This window comes from Tursiops truncatus, chromosome 7, assembly GCF_011762595.2.
Source record: "Tursiops truncatus isolate mTurTru1 chromosome 7, mTurTru1.mat.Y, whole genome shotgun sequence".
NCBI lineage: Eukaryota > Metazoa > Chordata > Mammalia > Artiodactyla > Delphinidae > Tursiops > Tursiops truncatus.
Window position 1 is genome coordinate 102,709,667 of NC_047040.1, and position 23,594 is coordinate 102,733,260.

Consider the following 23,594-nt stretch of genomic DNA (forward strand, 5'->3'; position numbering starts at 1 on the left):
AGAAGAGATAAGCAAGCAAATCTTTAGTGCACTAAATTATCCAGATGAAAATGCTGCCTGTTTTCTTTCCTTGCAGATTTAAAGTAACAGTGATGACAATTTAAAATCTTAGCACAGAGTGATATATACCATATCACAATTTCTAAGTATTTTAATTTACTTAGGCACTACATTCATTTAGACAATCTTTAGAACACATCTCAAATTCTTGGATAAGGCGGGTGCATCACTTACAACAGTATGTACATTTATATAAATATCCAGTGGATGGAACCGCAAAACAGAGCATTTAAATAAAAGCGGCTCTATCTCCAGGAAGGATTCACCTGTATGGGGCAAAAGAACACGCATTTGAATACTGTGCTTTAACAAGCCTATCCCAGTGAGTGCTCGATGGATACAACTGAAAGCCAAACAATCAAATCCACGAATATCTTCGAGGATGAAAAAAAAATGTCACCGGGTGCTCAGAATGCAGAGATGCACCTGCTAAAATGAACCTCATTACAATTTGCATAGTTAGGTAAAAAAGCTCCCTATTCAGGTAAGAGCTAAGGAACTACCGAATAACTAACTATGGAAGACTCATGCCAGGCCGCCGAAAACCAAAGCCTTGGTAGGCAGAGCGTAAGGTGGGCCCCAGGGTCCCCGCCTTCTGGTGGGTAAGCCTTACAGCCCTCCCCCAGGGTGAGCGGGACTTGCGCGTGTGATGGACTTCACTCCCATAATTACGTTACATGGCAGAAGGGGTTCTGCAGGTATAATTAAAGTCCCTCCCTAATTGGCTGACTTAAAGGGCGATTATCCTGTGTGGTGATAATCAGGTGAGCCCTTTTTAAAGAGGCAGAGAGGTTAAAATGAGAGTCTCCTGCTGGCTTCATTTTAATTTATCTTTCATTTTTGACGAATAGCTTTGCTGAATAGAGATTTTGGTTTTTTTTGTTTGTTTTTTTGCAGTACGCGGGCCTCTCACTGTTGTGGCCTCTCCCGTTGCGGAGCACAGGCTCCGGACGCGCAGGCTCAGCGGCCATGGCTCACGGGCCCAGCCGCTCCGCGGCATGTGGGATCCTCCCGGACCGGGGCAGGAACCCGCGTCCCCTGCATTGGCAGGCGGACCCTCAACCACTGCACCACCAGGGAAGCCCTCTCTTTGGGTATTTATCATTCATTAATTCACTGAAAATACTTACTAAATGCCTACTTTGTTTTACAGGTCTTGTGCTAGGTGCTGAGCATGCAGGGTGAACAAAAGCAGAGAGGTGGAGGAGGCACGGGGAACGGCAGGGCCAGGCCTCGCCCTGAAGACACCCAGGGCCCAGGCTGGGCCCCGAGAGAATTAGCGGCAACCAGGTCAAGACTACGTCAGCAGCCTGCGTGCTTGAGTTTCAGTCCCAGGGGAACGGTCTAAACTGATGGGCCTCAACACTGCATTAAAGATCAGCCAAGAGTGGAAGGAGCCCCGACCAGACACAGAGCAACATCCACGCTCCACTCTGTACCAGTGAAGTCAGGTGACTGCGGGGAGAGCACAGCCATCTAGGTTAGTTTTCATTGCAGCCAGGACTGAGAACTACTGACGTAAAGCTTTTCAGCTACCTCTGAGGGGCCGGGATTACTGTCCCGGAGGCCAGGTTCGACCTCAGCCTGAAGGTGGGGTGTTTGGCAGTCCTCACAATGGGGAAGGGGAAGACGTGCGGGCAGACACTGGAGGCAGTGTTTTGATGCCCCAGGCTAGATAACTCAAGGAAAAACATTCCTCTAGTGTCCTGATTAGAAAGGTTAGGACAATAAATCCGAGCTCAAATGTTTAATGTGCATGTCCAGAGAAAGTAGCCATAATGACCAAAGCTGGCTGTTCCCATACAGGCCCTAATCATGATAATAACGTGCATGTCTAAAACATCTTCCAGCCCCATGGGAAGGAACGCTTCAGTAACCTTCAATTACAAAAACACATACTCACATAGACACACGTACTCAACGTGTTATGACTAAAGATAGGAAGTTGTACTTGGGCTCTTGTATTTCTTGGTTGATCTGTGACTTTGAAAACTGTAACACAAATATCTTTCTGACGTTCCAATCAACCAAATCATGCCACCACCTCCCAAGTCCCAAAGAGGCTTAATGGTTAAATTAAAGGTTGCCAGTGAAATGCTCTTTCAATAAATATTGAAACATTTTACAAACAGATCATAAATCAAAAATATTATTTACTATTAGAACAGTAATTTTGAATGAGTGCTTTAATAAAATTCATCCTTGTTTCTTTGACCTTGGACAACTTAGTTTATTACTGTACAATGGCTGGAGAATTACATCGGCTGTGACCTTCCCAAAGAAACCCTGCAGGTGGTTCTTTGGTTCCCTTCCTTGGATTCCATTAGAGCAGGAGCTAGGTGTTCAGGGGCATTTGGAACCACAACAACCTCGCTAACTACCTCTTGGAATCATCCTTAACCCTGCCTCGACCCAAGTGGTCCATGTTACCAACTCTACCCCAAGGCCAAAGGACTATTTTGGCACGGATGGCGGTGGAAGGAGTATACTACGGGGAAAAAAAGAAAAGAAAAGAAAAAAAAAAGCAAGGTTCATGATTACATACAAATAACCAAAATCAAGTACTTTTAGTCTGAAACCAGAACTAAGAAATCTGGTTTTTATCAGTAACTTTGAAAGGCTAGCTTGTTTATATATAAAGTAAAAGAACAATGGCCATGTGTGAAACTCAAGTGTAGAAGAACAGGACACTGACAGGAAGAGAATAATAGAAACAACGAAGAGAGTGATAACTTACACTTCCTGTGTGCTTATAACCTGTCAGGAATGGATCATGCTTTTAACATATATGAATTCATGTTCATAGTAGTCCTAAGGCAGAATACTGCCTAAGAATAGAAATAACAGGGTCCCGTGCTCCCTCCACTGTGTTATATGCCTTTCAACGTGCCATTTCAGAAGAAAATAGCAAATATTTCTCTTCAGGTGATTGAAAAAAAAAAAAAAGCAACAACACAACATCTTGGTATCAGGGTGTCTCCCATGATACAAGATTTCAGATTTTCATTTTGATCTTCAAAGGCTGCAACTAGACGGAGCTGGAGGGACAGGAGCAGAGCCTTGGTTTCCTAGAAAAGGAGCGATAGTGGTTTGCGTGTAGGCTTGTGGGTGGTTTACAAGTTCCCATAAATACCTCTTCGTGACACGTGCCTAAGGACATACCTTTCTCACGTCTGAACTCTTTGGTTCTGTCGTCCAGGTTATAATTCTAGAAACAGCAAGCCTTGTCTCACTAGAGTTTATGAAATCTGTTGGGTCCATCTGCCTAGCGAGAGACTCGATGTACTTCAGGATTGCAACTTTGACCTGAAAGATCCAGCAATTATAAACAGTAGGTACACTTTATAAATCTTTGAACAGAACTCTTAACTGGTGCTCAGAGAAAAGAACACACTACTGAGGGGACACCACCTTTCTCCTGGATTTATGTTCCTACATGCAGGGGCCCTCCAGCAGTGAAAAAGCATGAGATGACTGACAGGGAAGCTTGGGAACAGAAGGGAGGCCTGCAGCCTAATCCCCTTCCCTCTGTGACTGCCGGGCCTGCAGAGAAAGCAGGCTCTGCTCCTCACAGACGCCGCAAGACACGTGCCGGGCAGGAGCCCCTGCTGGGGTGAGGGGTGGAGGCACCAGGGGGACCTCCAGCTCTGCCACCAACCGCGGGGCAAGTACAACTCTGTGTGAGTTTTATTTTTCAGCCACTCTAGGCCAGGTCTTGCAAGGCAGCACTGAAGGTAATTCAATAATTACCTTCAATAATTCAATAATTCTGCTCTAACTTCCCCACCAAGGTCTCACTTGGTTTTGACATCAGGAGAAAAGGGTTATTATTTATTGGGCCTCTCCTAAAAACCTCAGCAAAATTAGTGATCAAAGAACAGACAATGTACCTGATGTCATTCAAAGGAGCACATCCTCCTTCAAATACCATTAGTTCATTCTTATGGGTATGATGTTTATAAAACATGCCAATTCATTTTTCATGTGTTACGACGTTAATATTAAAAACATTCCAATAAGATACCTATTTTAACACATCAAAATTCTCTACATTAAATATTAATGTGAAACACCGTAATAATGCCCAAATGTTGGTAAGGATGTGGAGCAACTGGAGTTCTCAGACACCGCTGGTAGGAATATAATCTGACATAACCATTTCGGCAGTTTAAAATAAAGTTAAGCATGTCCCAACCCAATAAACCAGCAACTTCTCTACTATGTACTGAACCAAGAGAAACGGAAACATGTTGTTTACAGCAGATTTACTCACAATAGCCAAATATGAGTCATGTATAAACAAGTATATTTTAAGCAAATTTGACTTCTAGAGGTTGAACTATAACGACAAATAGTTACCGACCTTGAGGTTAGGAGTTTGGGTTTGATCCACAATAAATCTCATCAAAATGTTAAATTGCTGATCAAATGGAAAGGAGTCCCTAGGTTTAAAAAAAAAAAAAAAGTATTTTAAAAGAAAGACTTATTACAAAAAACAATGTAAAATCATATAAGAAACAAAAATACACTATTATAGATTCCTCTAACATATGTAAAAAGCAAGCATGTTTATATTTTTTAAATATTACTTTTCATTTCATGTAAATACTAAAGTAATACACATTACATAGAAAACTTATTTCTTTTTTGTTTTGTTTTTTGGTTTTTGTTTGGCTGCACCGCATGGCGCACGGGATCTTAGTTCCCGGAACAGAGATGGAACCCGGGCCCAGCGCTTGAGAGCACCGAGTCCTAACCACCAGACCGCCAGGGAATTCCCTAGAAAATTTAGAAAAGGGGAAATCTTGTTAAAAGTCTTGAAACACATAAACTGAGCAATGAATGTCTGCTGGCCTTCTTGGGATCTGCTCGTCTTCTTTCCAGGTACCTTTCGGAATACTGCTCACATGAGAAACACTTCCATTGCCCAAATCTAACGTTTACATCCCGATGAGGCTGCTTGCAGCTGCCCTTGCTGAAGCTGCCTGCACAGCTCCTGGGGTCCTCGCTGGGTAATCGCCCGTAAGCTGGCTTTGTGCGGTCACCACAGAAGAGCGCCCGTGGGACACTCACCCAGAGACACCCCTCTCCAGCTACAGACACACACAGGAGCCTGGGACCCTAGGAGCCCCACTCCGGCTCCACTTCTCGCCTGTGACTCACCTCATTTCTCGTGGTCCTCTCACATTTTTGATCCAACTGAGTAACCCTGAGGGCTCTTGGCGAGCGAAAGTCAGTGCCCTCTCCCTTAAAAAGCCACAATTACTAGCATGAGTTTACAACTGCCTGAAGGAGCCCTTGTGCCTAATGCAGAGGTCCCTTCCATGCTAACAGGAAAGATAATGCAACGCAAAGATATATTCCAATTGAGGCTGAGTGACTGCATCACTTTCTTTTAGACTCCCTCAGAGACGATTCTCAGTGTACGTAAGGATAGTAGAAAGAAAAGGGACGCAGGTTCAAATCTTTCAGATTACAGAACTGATTTGAAATTTAAATGAAATAATACAAGAAAAACATAAAGTGTGTGGCACATACTGTTACTAGTAGTACCACCATCATAATTACTAATAAAAAGTAAACCTGACCAACAGCACATCCTTTTCTCCCACATCTATTTGTATCCAGGAAGCTCTGAGGACCACCTCTGGAAGCAAAGCGCATCTTAGTATATATGATTTAAGTGACTCATACTGGCCACACATCAAAGAAACAAACCACGCACAGAACACCTCTCCTTTCTTCTACAGCAAAGGGAGGATGGAGAATACATCTGAGTAATGGGTGTATTTAAGCTGGAGCTGCGCCCTGCTGTCGAGCGCAGCCAAAGGAAAGGAAACCGAGGCAGATTCACAATCAGTTCTATCACCTGAGGAACAGCTCTCAGCCACCACTGAGATGCCCTCGGTACTCACAATCCTAGATAAGCTGAAAGAGCTAAACATCCCAGCTGCTGAGAAAAAGGGACATATGCTTTAGGGACCTAGGCCAGGGAATTCCCCAGAAGAGGGTTCTTAAAGGAATGAGGCATCCAAGAAAACTAACAGGAGGGCACAGTTATTTCCCTTAATCACCAAAGATCAGAAATATAATCGTAATATTTCCATCATCCCTAAAAATCTGCAATGGATCTTCTGTCATTCATAAATTCACCTAAATTAAGGAAGCAACCTACAGGCTAAAGTCTGGCTTACAAATGTTTTCCTTGGCTTTCACAGTGTCATTTTAAAAAAATATATCTTGGAATATCTTGCCTTAATCCACATTTCCGACCTTTCTTGAAAAGCCTGGACCACTGGGCCCACATCCCCTGTGACCACAACTCACCGCGGCTCCCCAGCCTCTCGCGTAACAGCCCTGCTGTTTACATCGCTCGTGTATCATCAGCTGCGTCAGCTCAGCCTCTCTAGTCAACCTCTGGCCAAACTGTGAGGAATCCACTGGTGTAGAGGACTGTCCCCCAACTGCACTACACTTAGTCACCCACAGGAGGGATGGTGCCTGAAAGCCTTACTGCAAATACAGTACATTACAGTGAGTTCACTGAAAATCTAAAGGGAAATCTACTTGGATAATAAAATTCTATAGCAGTACAAATTACACAGATCTCCAGGGTCGGGGACCAAAAGAAAAGCTGGCATCACAGAGTAGAGGAACAAATGTAGGCTTGGCAGCCAGAGACATCTAACAGATGCAAGCGCGGGGGACAATGACGGGGCAGTGCGATGCCCTCCACACTCTCCCGCAGGCCAGCCGGCGACCACAGGACACACAATAGAGTGACAGCCGGCTCTCCTGGATGCTGGCTCCCGGGCTGCCACGCGCAGGAAGTGGGGCTCCGGGTGTGTCAAGGTACTCTCTGTTTCCTAATTTTATAATGAAATGAGAAAGGTCCTTCCATTTTGACAATTCTATGACCTACTCATATCCCAGTTTGCAGTAACGGGTCACATAAAAGTTACTATGCTGATGATGATTCTCTGAGTGACCTGGAGACATCTGTTTATTCTTTTAAAAATTCAGCAATCTGACACATTCCCCTCCGTCATCCACCAAATCACAACCAAGACATTACTGCAAACCATCTTCTGAGATCATTCAATTTCTATCACTCCTGTGTCGAGGATTTACTATTGCACAGGCAAAGGTCAGAAGTTTGTTTCCAAACAATAATGGCACAGAGTCAGTTTTTTTACACTTTTTCTGAGTCTCAGTAGCTTTTCTTTTCTCATAAAGGCCAGATGGGCTACAAATATTGTAAGTGTGTTATCATCTCTAGCCAATGAACTGTAAATAGAAACTACTCCTGGATGAACAGGAACCCTATACCACACATGAACAGAAATATTCCTCGTGTGCCTTACAAGAGGCTGAAGTCGTAAAAATACTAAGGTCTTCAGAAGGATGCTCATAAATATTCTAAAGTGTTTTTTAAAGAGAAGAGAACCAATTTTCAATGTTTTTTTTTACATTTGTCTTAGGCATTCACAAAAATAATGTCAACTCAAGGAAGATATGGGCATTTCATCTCATGGATTGTTGGAATATTTCAACATATATGTTAATAAGAGAATGTGGGAATTAAGTAAGAAAGTAGATATTCAACTGGGTGACAAAAGCCACAGGTAACAAAATGACAAGAAACCACCTACGAAGACTCTCTTAGTATCAAAATGGTCTAGTGCCCCCGCCCCACCAGTAGACATTTTCCCAAAGAGGACATACAAATGGCCAATAAGTACATGAAAAGGTGCTCAACATCACTAATTATTAGAAAAATGCAAACAAAAACTACAATGAGGTATCACCTCACACCTGTTAGAATGGCCATCATCAAAAACACAAGAGATAACAAATGCTGGTGGGAATGAAAATTGGTGCAGCCGCTATGGAAAACGGTATGGAGGTTCCACAAAAAAATTAGAACTAGCGAATTCCCTGGTGGCCTATCGGTTAGGACGCAGCACTTTCACTGCTGTGGCCCACGTTCAACCCTTGGTCAGGGAACTGAGATCCCGCAAGCCACGTGGCGCAGCCAAAAAAAAAAAAAAAAACAAGAAAAAAGAAAAAAAAATAGAACTACCATATGAGCCAGCAACCCCACTGCCAGGTATATATGCAAAGGAAATGAAATCAGTATCTCAAAGAGATATCCGACCCCACGTTCACTGCAGCAAGTGAACCCCATATTCACAACAGCCAAGACATGGAAACAACCTAAGTGTGTTGATGGATGAACGGATAAAGAAAATGTGGTGTACATATAAATGGAATATTATTCAGTCATAAAAGAGAAGGAAATCATGTCATTTGTGACAACACGGATGAAACTTGAGGGCATCGTGCTAAGTGAAACAAGCCAGATAGAGAAAGACAAATACTACATATCACTTATATGTGGAATCTTAAAAAAAAAAAAGTCAAATCCATGGAAACAAAGAGTAGAATGGTGGTTGCCAGAGCCTAGTGGGGTGAGGGAAATGGGGAGATGTTGGTCAAAGGGTACAAACTTCCCGTTACAGTTATAACACTTGCTAAGAGAACATATCTTGACTGCTTTTACCACATAAGCAACAAAAAATGGTAATTATGTGAGGTGAAGGATGTGTTAACTGACATTGCAGTAATCATTTAGCAATGCATACATGTATCAAATGCTCACATTATGCACTTAAAACTTACACAATGTTGTATGTCAGTTTTACCTCAAAAGGTGGGAAAAAACGATCTTGCCCCCAAACACTTGCCTTGTGACATCGAGAGCCTTCTGAACTTTCGCTTGCACAGATCCAAGCAAATCTGCTCCCATTTTCTTAAGCAATTGTGTGAGAAGAACAAAAAGCCAGTCTTGCAAGTCATCCTTATGAATTATTATAAAATCCACAAGAGTCTCCAAAAACATACTGAAAACCTAGACACAAATGGAAACCAAGTATTTCACATATTTAATTCATGATTTCCTCCCAAGTCTCCAAAATGATAAAAATGCCCATCTTGGCTTTGTCCAGAATCATAACTGGGGTTGACACTGTCCACAACTGGACATGGCATAGGAGGCAAACGCAGTAACAAGAACAGATAAAGGAAAAGGGGTCGGAACTTACTCTCTGGTGTGAATTCCACCGCAAACCAGGCCATGCAATGAAACAGATTCCATGTTAGTCCACAGTGAAGTCATACAAGTTTCATGCAGTTTCTTAAAAGGCCTGAAAAGGCTACAAACTGACGAAATAACTCTCCCCTCCCTCTACATGCCTTTAAAATTCAGTACAGAGAGAAATTAACTTTGCTGAAAATATGAGTCTAATCCTGGAGGTCTTTCCTTCCTTTCCTTTCCTTTTTCCTTTCCTTCCTTCCTTCCTTCCTCCCTCTCTCCCTCTCTCTCTCTCTTTCCTTTCTCTCTCCCTCTTTTTCTTTAAAAAACCTTTTAACCATCATAATTCTATACTATTATTGCTCATCACCTAGCATTCAACAAAAACTATTACAGGATGAGGGGAAAAAAAACTTGCATATGTATTGCTTTTCACTTCAGTCATCTACTTTGATGTATGCCCGGTCAGATATTATAAAGTATTATCTTTATGAAAAGATATTACAAGAGCCATACCAATCTTTATAAAAGATTATGGCTTGGGATGAAAGACACCGACAGTTGACATAATCCTCACGCTGCTGTGTGATCACCACTGCTCCCTACGGGGAGACAGAGCTCACGGTGGATCACCCCTGAACCAGTCTCAGAGAGGTTAGCGGTGGCACTGCGCACCCTACTTGGTAAATGCGTCCTGCTCTCCTGGGACAACCCGGCTATCGCAGACCTACTCAGTTCTAGCTCAGCAACATTAACCACCAGGGGTCTCCCGTGAGACAGCTCAGAAAGAAGTCAATGAGCCCCAGCTGTGGGATTCCTGGCTTAGCACAAAGGCAGCTAGCAAATATTTACTAAACTGAGACCTGCAAACTCACTGTACAAGAGCCTTCTGATGGAAACAAATTTCCTTCTTTATCCTCACATTCTGGTTCTGAATCAGCAATCTAGAGGTGACAGGTAATAGAAATTTCATCAATGTCCAAATCCATCTAATATCCCTGATGCTATACATCTTACAAACCTTATGCTTATGCTTTAAATCTTACTGCTTTTAATACTATCTTAGAGAAAATCTTGATAATTATATCTTTGGATATCTACCTGGTCCTTAAACTCAACGTCTGTGAATGTCAACCTTGCTGTGAGGGTCATAACAGGAATTTTAAGACATGCTTTAAGACCAATATTGAGGAGAACTGTTGCCCCCGCCCCAAAAAGGAGCACCCCTGCATTCATTCTCCTATGCGCCCGTGAGCATTTCAAGAGGCAGGGAGGGGTCCTGTGTTGTTTTCTGTATCCCTAGCCCAGAGTGGGTGCTCAGTGAATGCTGAATGACTGCACGGATGGATGGATGATTGACACTTCACGGACAATTCCTGTGAGGACGAAAGTGTAGGAAAAGAAGGGGGATCACAGTAACTGGCTAGACTTTCTGGCCACCACAGATTTCTTTCTCCCAGGAGGATTTATTTAGAAGAGGCCATTTTTACTAGGAAAATGATAGTGTAAGACAGTTAAGTCTTGCACATCAAGCATTTAAGATTTGCTGGTGCTGATTTCTGGTTCCCTCAATTTCTACTTTAGTTTCTGTCCTTTACCCTTTAACTTTCCCGATATCTTCATTCCTCTGTTTTTTCTTTCTCTAAAACCATCGAACAGCAACAGCCTGCAAAGCCTTCCTCCCCAAAAATGGTCTTTATTTACAATCTAAACTCCAAGTGAACTTCTGTCAAGGGTCCCGCTCTCAGCTCCACTCCTAGAAAGGGCCTGTCCCTCCCTCCTGGGTGCTCTCCCCTCAGCAGGGAGTCCTTGTCAAAAGGCAGTCCTCCTCCGGTCCCCAGGAGGTGTAGGCACCAGCTAAGTGACCACCATCCAGCAAATTCTTAGAGGCGGCAATTCTATTGGTGTCTGGAGAAATACTTAATGTGGTTCTTCAGTAAATCCATTTTATAAATGCTTCCATGTGTCTATCTGTCCCATATAGACAAATTCTACATGGGTACCCAAAAAAAAAAAAAATTACATAACCTGATTGTTTTCTTCACTACTGTAACTTTTTTCAGGAAGGCATTATATTATAACACACTGTTACACCCTAGCACCCAGCCCACCATTTGGCTAAGTATGCGAAAATATTTGCTGAATAAGTAAAAGACTACATCTCATTCTCTCCACGGTAACCCTTACTTGAAACACACTTTATTTAACTTGATGTCGTATGGACATTGGAAGTTTCTAAGAATTCTGTTTTCAGAAGCCATAACAAACTATTGCTGAAATTGGGGTTCAGTCTGTAAGGTCTACACTGTGCTGCGGGTCTGGTATCCCACTCTGAAGTCGTGTATTATGCGGCCCACACAGACATGCAGAGAGGAACACAAGTGGGCAGGTTCCCCAGACCTTACCTTGCTGTGAGGGTCAGCAAACATTCGGGTGAAAATCTCACACAATCTTTTCAACTCCACCCGACTAGAGGAAACAAAATAGAAATAAATAAATTTAATATTTAATAAGCCAGTACTGAAATTAGTTACAGCTTCTCAAAATCCTTTTATTTCATTCCACTACATAAGCTTTATATAATTTTTATATAACAAAGTCCTTTCTTCACAAATCAATTATCCAAATTTTAATTTATGATGGAACTGCACAGGAATAAAAACATCACGATCGTCTTGCTCTCATTCTAAAATGAAACTGACTCTCAGAGCGTGATCACCTGAGTTCACACATGTGGGCGTGGCAAAGCCATGAGCCACATCCCGCTCACCTCGTTGCAGGTGTGTTTCCACCACCACAAATGAGAGGCAATGGGATCAACTAGGAAAAGCATGTGCTTCGGGGTCAGACAGACCTGGATTTTAATCTCAGTTCTGCTAGAGCCAAAGTACTCTGATATCTTTGTATCCATTTCAGTGAACTGCTAAAAGGATTGAAGAACACACCCTACCTGCAACCGTTCCTGAGACAAAGCAAACACGCATTTCATGTCGGTGCCCCCGTGACTTTTCTTACCCTGAACTGTACTACTGAATCCCATTTCTGCTTCGAGGTTTCATTAGAAAGACTCACCTTCTTCCCCAAATCATCCCTCTCAGGTTGGGTGATCCTTTAACATTGCTAACAATGAAATCTAGATCAGACCAACGCTAATCAACAGATTTCTAGAGATTATTCAATGGATACTTGGTGAACACTAAGAATCAAGAAACTGGGGCCACGAGAATTGAGCAGATTCTTGACGAATGATGACAGCAAATCCTTTTTTCTGTTTTTTGACAGGTCACTAGAGCACCAGAGAGGACCTGCACTTCAGAGCGCATGTGGTGAAACTTCTCCTGACGCATGCACAGAAGAGAACAAGGGGGGCCAGGGGGTGGGGAGGGAAGGCGGCAGGAAGGAATAAGGCAGGGGCCAGACTGACTGGACAGCTGCGCTTGAAGCCCAGTGATTCATCAGTCAATGCTCCCGTGGCTTTGCGGAGCCATCCATGACCACAGACATTTATCCAGTCTCACCATACAGCTTTAAAAAAAGTTACCCGAAGAATATAATATAGTGTAGTTCAAACATCTCTGTAATTTTGAGATCCATCTTATAAGTAATGACCTATTAGTGCTGTCATGGTTTAATAAGCAGCATTTCTTCTCAGATATAAAATAATGGTGTGTCAGTGGTGCCTTAGATTTGAGGAAATATGGTCTAAACACATATTTTTGGTATATGTAATACACGCTCATTTTAGAAAATTTATGAAATATAGAAACAAAGAAAAAAGCAAAACTAATCAATTCTAAAGCTGAAGAGTGCTTCAGAGTACCCTACTGAGCACCTCTCTACTCTGCATGTTTATAAACTATACCTACGCCTGTGGATCAAAACACTCTAGACTGAGGCTGGTATCATTTTACCCGCGACTCTAAAGTGTAATAAACCGTCCCAACCTGCAGACCTGTTTTACTTTTGACCTAAATTGCAAACTGTACCGAGATTTCTCAAATAACACCTGATAGACAAGTGTAAGCCATAGGGGACCAAATGCTTTCTAAACCTAATCAGTTACAAAGTGTTTGCTGGATATTTCAAATTCTCCGGAAGGCAAGGACCATGACTTAGCCCTCCCAGCACCTTTAGTGCCTGCCCCAGCGGCTGGAATTCCGTTAAGAACTCCCGAGATGACGGGAGCCCGGGTAAGGCCCCGGGAGGGCAACACGGGACGCAGCCTGAGCTCACAAGCCTGGCCTCCTGCCCTCACCTCAGTGTTCTCTGGCTCTTCAGCAGGTTCTGCAGGCCCAGGAGCCCCTCCTTCCGCTCGGACCAGTTGGAGCTGGCGCAGTGGTTGAGTACCTCGGCCACATCCTCGGTCTGGCGCAGGTAGTGGGGGATGCCCCCGTTCCGGGAGCTATACGAGCGCTCGGAGCACACGCTGGACGCGTCGCTGTTGGCGTCGTCGTCGGAATACATCCCGTACGGCTCATACCTCCTCCTCACGGGCTTCTTCTGCCAGATCCAAGGACGGGTCGGGGGAGACACGGACAGGTGGCGTGAGTCTCACCAAACAAAACCAACGACAGAGAGCTAAACGTAGACACACACAGGCACATGCACCGCCCTTTCCCTGCGCTTACAGATGAGGGGAGTAAAAACAGAAAAGCAGACGTAGGGTGAGTAACAAGCAGAGCAGCCCACAGCACAGAGGAAAGAGCACGATCTCTAGCGCGGTGCATGGCCTTCTCAGTAAGACAGACTGGCTGTGTGACTTCAGAAAGCCTCCTCATCTGTCTGCTTCAGTTTCCCCATCTTTGAGATGACAACGATTATCCTTCTCACAGGCTTGTTGTCAGGATTAAGTGGAATTATATGTTAAACAGCCCGGCTCGGCACCTGACGCACTGTTAAGTGTGAGCGCCCACCAGCCCCTTCCCAGTCAAAAGCAATCTATCTTGAGCATGGTCTGTGAGTAAATTTGTTTGAATAGTCATGCTTCCTTAAGAACGTCTGACACTGCAATGTCAGTGGCAGAGTGTCCTACATAAAAGGATTTCTAAATGATCTAAACCATTTTTATTAAGGACTTAAAGTTTTACCACACTAATAGGCCTTCTGTAGACTAGAATACCCATGTCATTCATTTCTCTTACCTCTGAATATAAAACTGTAAGTTAAATCCCTATATAATGTAGCAACAGCTACATAAAATAGATAAAACTTATAAAATACGGTTTGTCCAAGAGAAAAACAAATAGCTACTGGCTTAAACTGTACTGATGTAATTTTCTAGGAATGTGACTTGTACGCCGGGACAGCTCTGCCTTCCACCTACTGTCCCAGCATAATTATTAACAGCACCCTCTCTCACTCTCAAAAGTATCCTTGGTAGGATGATAATTATATGGTCATCTCACTTACCCATCAACTAGGTTCCTAAGATAAGCAAAATGTTGAATGTATCCATTCATGAATCAATAATGACGTAAGAGGAGACACAAACTAGGTTAATAACTAAAATGAAACGCTAGTAGGAAAAGGGGCAGAGCTTGATATCGAAAACACTGAGGCAAATGTGAGAGATGACCAGTTCCATCACTAGCAACAGCATCACTAGTTTCCACAAAATCACAATTCAGAACAGAATTTCTACACTATGCTACTTTTTTTGTTGTTTTTACCAGCTCCTAAAGGAAATATACTCAACAGAAAAAAAAGAAAAAAAAAAACATAAAACAAAAGTTAAAGCACTGGTACCTTGCTCCTGGAGTCTCCTAACAGCTGTAGGCAGGAAAATATTGAAGGATGGGGAAAAAGCATAGAGAATTATGTCAGAAGCATATGTGGGGATCGTTCTTGCAACAAAAGTGTACAGCAGAACATATCTTAGCAAACCAAAAATACAGGTTAGCAAGCGATTCGTGTCAAGCGAATAACAAAGAATGCTTTCACAATGGCATTTCCTAACCCTCCTACACCTCTTATGAGAACTTCCGGTATCTGCTGGAATTCTTTGCTGAAACTCTCCACATAGAACTGAGGTATATCCCTAATGTCGCTATTAACTCTGTCGCCTGCTCCTAGGACAGATGCTGCCCCGGGACTTCTTTTCTGCGAGCAAGGACTGTGTATCATCCCGGCGCTATCTCTTCTGGAGCAGGTCACTTGGAAAGACCAAGTAGTTTGGACAAAACGTAGTAGTGAGGGCAGCGGGGGTGTACGGGGAGCCGGAGGTCAGAGAAGAGCCCAAGTCAGGTGAAGGCAAAGCCCAGACTCTCCAGTCCTGCTCTGCCCCCTGGCACTCTGGGCACTGTACCCCTCCCCCCCCCCCCCCACCGAAGTGCTGTCTCACCGAGCAAGGGCTTTGCGCATCCATCACTTCTTACCCCTCTGGCCCCCACTTCTTCAAGTCCCGAAATAAGTAAGAAACAGATTCCAAATGCTGCAACTTGGAAGGAAGAACCGCTTCACAGAATTGTGTGCCACCTCGTGACTCTTAAGTTAAAGTCCTGCTTAAAGCAATTATCCTGAACTCCAGTTATCTGCCAGAAAAAGCCCTCCTGCACACAAGGCTGATGAACAGAGCTGGCCGGGCAGCCCTCACCATGAAACCATGAGGAGAGCGGAAAACTGCTTGCTCACAGATGCTTGCCAGAGAAATCTGGCTGAGCAGGAATAAATGAGGGAGGGCCAGGAGGGATGAGAGTTGGAATCACTGTGGCCACACGCTATAAAGTTTTGACTGGATGAAACACGGCTGGATTTAAAACCTCAGGGTCTGATCCTATAGCCACACACTAGAAAGTCTGGATCGGATGAAACACGGCTGGATTTAAAACCTTAGAGGTCTGATCACTGTGGCCATACACTAGAAAGTTTTGATCAGATGAAACACAGCTGGATTTAAAACCTCAGGGGTCTGATCACTGTGGCCACACGCTATAAAGTTTTGATCGGATGAAACAGGGCTTGATTTAAAACCTCAGGGTCTGAAAGCGGGGTTATTACCTTTGTTCATTAGAAGAGAACAAGTCTTAAAACAGTACAAGCAAGACCAGAGATCGGGAAGTTCTAAAGAATGTCTATTTTAAATGCTGAGCACATAAACCAGAAAGTACAACAGGCTGTGTTACTACCAGCTGCAATGTATCTTTAAAAGACCATTTGACCACAAGCTGATTCTACTTAGGAATTCTTTACTATAACCACAAGTTTAAGGACTTCTAATCACTTTACGTTGCTTTTTTAGATATTACATTGTAACAGTGCAAAAACATACTTCACTAGTGCTTCACATCCTCAGAGTTGACCTCAAAATCTGGGAAAGTTTCCGTAAATAATGACTTAAGGACACATTTAAACAAACAAACATAAAATCATATGGAACAACTAGTGAGGGAAATGGAATAAACGCAAGATTTTCAAACCACAAACGCTATGACCTACTGTTATACAATGATATGCTTAGGCTATGCCATCAAAGCCTGTAAAGCAACAGAAGCAATAGAAGGGAATAAAGGAAATGCTGAAAAAAAAAAAAGATAAAAAAGGAAAAGAAGAAGCCCAATGACATCAGAGAAGCCTGATGTCATCACAACTTCACTGATACTGCGGAGCACAGAAGACATACTTGATGCTACTGTGTCTTGTAAGGCCAGTTTTCACTTACGTACAGAGTTCACAGTTTAAGAAGAAAAGCATAATAATATAAATTTACACAGTTTAAAGAGTGTCAAAGATGATTTAGTGACCTGGTTTGAAGACTACTTCCTGTTAAGACAGAAAAACGCAGGTGAGTAATTCAAAGAGACTCCACACACGTCGTGCCTCTTACCAAAGCATCAGCAACAGCAGCTTCCAGATCTGCACTGGTGCTCAGAACCCGCATGGCATTCACAGAGCCAGGTATTCTTCCTGCCTGGCCGAGCCCAAACCGGTCTAGTTAAAAAACAAAAGCAAAAGATGTGTCACTTTAATTCACGTGTTTTCACTTCTTTGCGACGGCTCCTGCCTCGTCCCACTTACTGGACAGAGGACGGAAGCATCTCTAGTCAATGTTCACTGCACCTGACTTGTAGTTTCAACTACACCTGACCTGCTTATTATCAGTGGCAGAGGTTCACCCTGTTCACATTTAATACGATCGTGCCAAAAAGCATCCTGACAACTGAAACGGTTCTTTAATGACAGTCTATTTTTGAAAAGTGTTGAGACATGGGGGGGACCTTATTATAGAAGGTGGCTGGGCCATGAGGGTAGTCTTTTCATGTATACAGCATTCTCTCTAAAGGCTAGCGGCCCTGACATTTGGTCAAACTGATTAGAAAGCTTCATGGTTTGATCAATGAGTTCTAACGCAATGTGTAATAAAAAGTTAAAATTTGAAACAAATGTATTAAATTGATCTCTGTGCAAATTTTCATTAGTGTCTCTACTGTTTAACTGTTATTAAGCTCAATTAATGTTGGGTATTTGTTCATCATGATGCCTGTGTCACCAAAGGCTATTTAAAAATCAGTTTATTAAAATTCTTTAATCTTCACCACAAAAAGCTAGTATCTTTGCTGCAAAACATTAATCATTCAGATAATATAAATTTCTCCTGAGTCCCTCAAAGGATTTTTAAATGATAATCTTTACACGTGTCAACCGAATGGACAGAATGCAAAACAATTTCCAACTTTAGCAGTTCAAACAACTATTCTAAGCCTGTTAACAAGCATGGACAATAAAGACTAACTTTTTAACTTTTTTTTGGCCGCACAGCTTGCGGGATCTTAGTTCCCCAACCAGGGATTGAACCCTGGCCCATGGCAGTGAAAGTGCTGAGTCCAAAGAGACTAACTTTTAAAAGTCCCATTACGTAAGCTGACCAGCCTTCCTTAAGAAGTGCTGAGATTGCTTGGGACTCGCTGCCCTTGTGAGGCCTTGCTGCTCATAGCTGTGGCAGCTCAAGGCAGAGCAGTCCGGTAAAAGGCTCTTATAATGTATAATAAACCTCTGGAAGAAAAATGTTAAGATTAAAAATGCTTTCTCTTTGTTAACAAATAAGACACTGTTTGGACGAGGAAAGTCTCTGCATGTGCCATATTCTAGTAATGAAACATTTAGAAAAAAAAAGAAATAAAAGAAAGCTAATGTCGGGTTTACATAATTGATCTTTCCTATAAAATGATATATTTAAAATTTTGGGTAGGTAACAAGACATCATCTACAAACTGGTGAGCTCTAAAAGTGAAGTGTTATTTAACTTTTTTAAATTGTCGGCTTCGAAACGTTATACCTTCCACTGCCACAGAAAGGGGGAAAAGATTTAAACACTGCTATCAAAAGCTATATAGTTATGACTTTTTAGAGGGAAACAAAAATTGTATGTTATACTATCCCCTTTTTTAATGCACTTGTTGCTCGTGCTGAATTTCACCATTACGTGTATGTTTAAAAGGTGATTTAATGTGCCAAATAAACTAAAAACAGACCACAAAACAATTCTCTCTCTCTCTAGAATATAAATCATCACCTGAAATAACATTATAAATTTGAGATTTATTATGCACATAGTTTTATAAATGATCTTTGTTCAAGTCTCTTTTTTTTCCATTAAAAAAGGGTAGATAGTAAGGGATTTATGAGTAACAGAATGAAAGTAATTCAGTTATAAGCCATTTAAAAATTACCCAGCATAAACGTAAATAAAACAGAATCTTAAAAAAAAAAAAAAAAAAGGTCTCATGCCAGCAATTCTTGCTCCAGGGATAATACTGATTTTTCAGACACAAAATTAAAACTGTAAGAACAAAGCAATTATTCTGTGCTTCCCAGATGCATACAGCTTTGCCATACACAGTGACTGCAGATCATTTGATATACATCGTAGATAACTGAATTTCAAATCTTAAGGGGAAATGTTTGTCTGGACCTAAGAAAATTTATAAGCCTTTGGTTTTCGCCAGACCAAAATTTGCTCTACGTTCTCTCTGGTACTGTCCAGTTTCCACGAGATGGATATATACGACCGTGCCCTCAGTCTGGCCCATAATCTTCAGGGGAATATCCTAATCAGAGAATACATAATAAAATGCATAGGTGGCTTCATTTAGAGGAAAAACAGAGACACTAACTCAGTAAATTGGTCACAGTTGTCACCATCAACAGTTTGATTTAACAGATTATGCCTTGTACTCAGTTGATAAAACTACAGTCATTAGGGATTATTAGCGTATCAAAATGATGCCAGTTAAATCCGGCAAATTGATGCATTATTGTATGCTCACTTTCTGCCCCAGAGGCTAACCAGGGCATCTGGGGTACTGTTACAATGAGGCTGGGAAGGAGTGTTTCGGCTCTGCAGGCTGCAAAGGCTACCTTTGGCCTGACTTGATTATCCTAATTGTGATTTGTTTTTCCATAAATGCTTTAGGACAATCCATTTCCTTCAATACATATGAAATGAGGTTTGCTATAATCTGGGACATCTGGTCACTAAATAGTACCTCCAAGTAATTAGAACCGGATGGTAGTAACTAGCATTAACAGACACTTTATTGGGAGTTAAGACTGAGAGACGAAAGCCTCTGCTGGATGAGGTCCATACCCCACTTCCTCCGAGGGACCCTTCAGGACACCTATCTGGGGCTGCTGTTTTCCTGGGGGAGGGAGTGAGAGGAGGGCAGAAGTGCTTCCCTATCCTTTTGTTTTGTTTTGTTTTAACATAAATACGAACACTGGAAAAATGATGTCGTCAAACTGGCTACAAAGCATCTACGGCCTATTAACAGGACCATAAACATTCAACAACTTAAAAAAAAAAATAGAAGCACATCGTGGGGGGAAAGAAAATATGAGGTGCATACATGCCAAATGCTAGCGGACACTGATGGGAACCAGATGTGACAATGAGCGTGTGACAATGAGCGTGGACAGGCATGGCATGCATGAGCGCGTGTTCACCTGACTGCCCAACAGAGTCAGCCGTGGCAAGAGCACTAGTGGACCTGGAATGACGTCGAGAGGCTGCAGGTAAAAGGAACGGCAACACCCACAGGGTTAACACACGAGAACCTGAGACAGCAACGGCCACAGACCGGAGGGAACGCGGGGCTGCTCCCAACGCGGCCGTGTTTCCTCACGGAAAGAGATGATGTTGGGTACGAATGGACAGCGAGGGCCAACCCCCGGGCTGCATGCGGGGCGCTGGCGCAGGAGGAGGGCTGCCTGTGCACCCAGCGGGCCCCGCCCCCGGGTGCACGCTGCCCCCGGGTGCACGCTGCCCCCCGGGTGCACGCTGCCCCCGGGAGCCACCGTCGCCACCACAGACTGGGCACGGGAAGGACGCCAGGGGCGCGCCGAGGGGGCGGAGCAGCAGGATGGGTCACGCCTCCCGTCAGGATGCGATGCACACGCGACCATGCACCAGAAACAGAAGCGAAGAAGTTCACACAACGTTCTCTCAACAGACACAGAATGAAGTCACAAAAAGGGGGCTTTCATATACAGGATGGATACACAACAAGGTCCCACTGTGGAGCACAGGGAACTCCATTCAATATACTGTGACAAACCACCATGGAAAAGAACATGAAAAAGAACGTTCGTATGTATAACTGAATCACTTTGCTGTACAGCAGAAATTAACACAATGTTGTACATCAACTATACTTCAATCAAAAAGAAATAAAAGACTTCATGCTTCACAGGTAAAATATAAATCAATTTAAAAAAAAGAAAGGGGCTCAACAACTGTATTCCATTTTCCCTAGTCAACATGTGTGCTGTTCTGCTGCAGAAATATCCCAATGATTAATGAACTCACTGTTTTAACTGTTGGAAAGTTGGCTGTAATAAGTTTAACAGCCTTCCTTGGAGAGGCATTTGCAGGCCTCTGGTTATGAGCACCAGCTCCGTGACATACGGGGGGCAAGTCCTGGTCAGATCACAACTAGCTGTGTGGGCCCTGGGCAAAGTACTAAACCCCTCTGTGTCTCAGTTCCTCATCTGTGAAATGGGGCCAACAAGGGTACCCTCCTCTTGGGAGTTAAGAGAATTAGGAGAGACTATACATCAAACACTTGAAACGCTACCAGGCACAGAATAAACCGTGGTGGTTAACAGCAGCAGTGCTGGTTAATAAATGTTATTTTGCTAGCGAGTACTCATAATATTATATCACATCAATTCATCAGTCTGAGAAAACATACACCAAACTCCGTCCTCGTGTGGAGAGAATAACTTTTAGAAACAATTATGAAATACAGGCTTGGGTCCAAACCTGAATGTATTGACCCGAGTGCCACATAATATGTGGCTTTTTCTTTACCTCAAAAGAAGAAAAAAGAAAAAAAAAGAAAAAAAAACCACGCTTCTATCATTACTTGGAAAGAACACGGTGACTGTAGCACAGAGAGTTCATAGGTTTCACAGAGTGACACTAAGCAGTGCCAGAGTCCAGAATCCTCCCACGTTTACATGCTTAGTCATGAAATGGCAAAAGCCCAAACTCTTCAACACAATTTTATTTACTTAAGCTCGTGTCACCTTGTGAAATGTGCGTATCTGCGGGATAAGGGGTACCGAACAGCAAAGGTTACCTGGGCAGTAAGGACAAATTTTTACCAGCATGCAAAAGAAAGACAAAATCCCTAATTCCTCGAGGCACACAAAAATAAGTCGGCAAGCTCTAAAACGGTATTACAAAACAATCACTTTCCCTAAATAAGGAAACTGGCAAAACATTTTGTAAGACTGAAGCAAACTATTCATTTCTTGTACAAGCACAATGGTATTGTATCCTGACAGTTTAAACTGAAAACCATGTTTAAGCAACACCTGATCTGAAGGTTCCTTATAAAGTCGTCCTTTGGTTCTGTTTCAACAGAATATTCTACAGCAAATCTGTCACGTAACAAGTTCTCTGTCACGTTCTCAAGTGAACGTCCCACAATGGAATCCAAGGTGGACCCGCTTACATCAAAGCCTCATTGACAGCAGAGTCCTAGAGCCTTAATCTCACCTAAAAGCTGTCACTGTCACTATGTATTCATACCATTAAAATGGTCCAAAATAACTTTTTAAGAAAAATGCAAGCTCAAACCCAATATGTAGTCACTGAAACAATTACTTCTGTCCTCTTCTTTTAAAAAGTGAAGGTTGGCTACATAAGTTGATTCAAAGGGGCACTAATACAAAATCTCACTGACTTATAAAGGGGGTAGGAAATGAACATTAAAGTGAATGAGAATAAGAAGGAAACATCACACTCTCCGAAGGAGGTAGGAGGCTCCCCAGGGGGCACAGCAACCTTTGGGACTTATCCATGAATTCCCAGGTGCCATTGCCACACCTGGAAATCCCGACTCAGAAACGTGGCCAAGCACTTTCTCTGTACCTGAGCCTGGAGAGGCCTCAGAAAGCAGTTAGTACATTTCGGAGGAACCAATGAAAGACACCTCAGGTGAGGCAGGGGAACAGCCACGCTTTGAAGTCAGACCCGTGTGACCTTGGGGAAGTGGCCTCCACTCCCCAGGTCTTGGTTTTGTCATCCAGACAAGAGGGACGACGATACCAGTCCCAGAGGCTGAACAGGACCCACAAGGGTTATATGCCCACTGATCACTCAGCACGGTGCCAGGGACATGTGGGCACTGGTGCTGTTCCTGCTGGACAGGAGTTTTATGAACAGATTTAACCCAACAAGAAAGAAAAAAAGTCATGGTCTAAAAACTGAGCTGAAATGATGTGAACTCCTGCCCTGACCACACAGAAGACCACGCTGGTGCCAAAGCTTGTGAGAAGGGGAGATGTCTGCAGCCACAGCTCCAGCTGTGGTAGCAGCAATGACACACGTCCACAACCCGGGCTGTCACCAAAACACTTCAGTGGAAATCAGACTGGATCCCTCAGCTCCTCAGGGTCCAAGCAGGACCTCAAGAATCCGGCACACCTTGCCTGGTCCACAGACCACATGCTGGGTCACAAAGGCTGCTTCCATGGACAGGAACAAAAACAGCAGTGTACACGTGAAATAAAAACACTGAACTCTTAAGAGACAAAATAATCAAGAACCAGACTGAACTGTTCACTTATAGAACAGGTTATTTCGAAGGTCAAATCGTGAACAAGGATGCATAGATACACAGCCTTAACTTAAAAGAAAAAACCACCAGTTCACTCAGAAAAAAAACCATCCTTCTGCCCTGGATTTTTGAGGATTCTGATCTAATGCTGTGGACTGCTGTGGAAGAGCTGGCAGCGACCAGGTGAGCTGCCCCACTCATGCCCATCAGGTAGGACACCTCACACAGGTATCTCCTCACGAAGTCAGGTGATCGTCTAGAGGGCCCTGCATCCGTCCATCTGCTCTTTCTGAGAACTCCACGAGGGACAGTGGTCATGAAGAAATAGGTCTAGATTCTCAGTACTGATACTAATTGGGGGAAAAAAGATACTGGGAAGG

The 23,594-nt window shown here is 43.1% G+C and overlaps 1 protein-coding gene across 11 annotated transcripts in view; it reads right to left on the reverse strand.

The window, feature by feature from the left end:
• Positions 1 to 23,594, reverse strand: part of CLASP1 (cytoplasmic linker associated protein 1) — a 267,451-nt gene that overhangs the window by 53,196 nt on the left and 190,661 nt on the right. For 10 of the 11 annotated variants that reach the window (XM_073807807.1, XM_073807810.1, XM_073807803.1 and 7 more), the window contains 7 exons: positions 16,977 to 17,080; positions 14,900 to 14,923; positions 13,410 to 13,654; positions 11,560 to 11,623; positions 8,808 to 8,971; positions 4,424 to 4,502; positions 3,223 to 3,366 (listed from right to left, as the gene is read on the reverse strand). In XM_073807807.1, coding sequence (XP_073663908.1) covers positions 3,223 to 3,366; positions 4,424 to 4,502; positions 8,808 to 8,971; positions 11,560 to 11,623; positions 13,410 to 13,654; positions 14,900 to 14,923; positions 16,977 to 17,080 — 824 coding nt within the window. The remainder of the gene's footprint in view (positions 1 to 3,222; positions 3,367 to 4,423; positions 4,503 to 8,807; positions 8,972 to 11,559; positions 11,624 to 13,409; positions 13,655 to 14,899; positions 14,924 to 16,976; positions 17,081 to 23,594) is intronic. The other variant, XM_073807809.1, reaches the window with a different exon arrangement.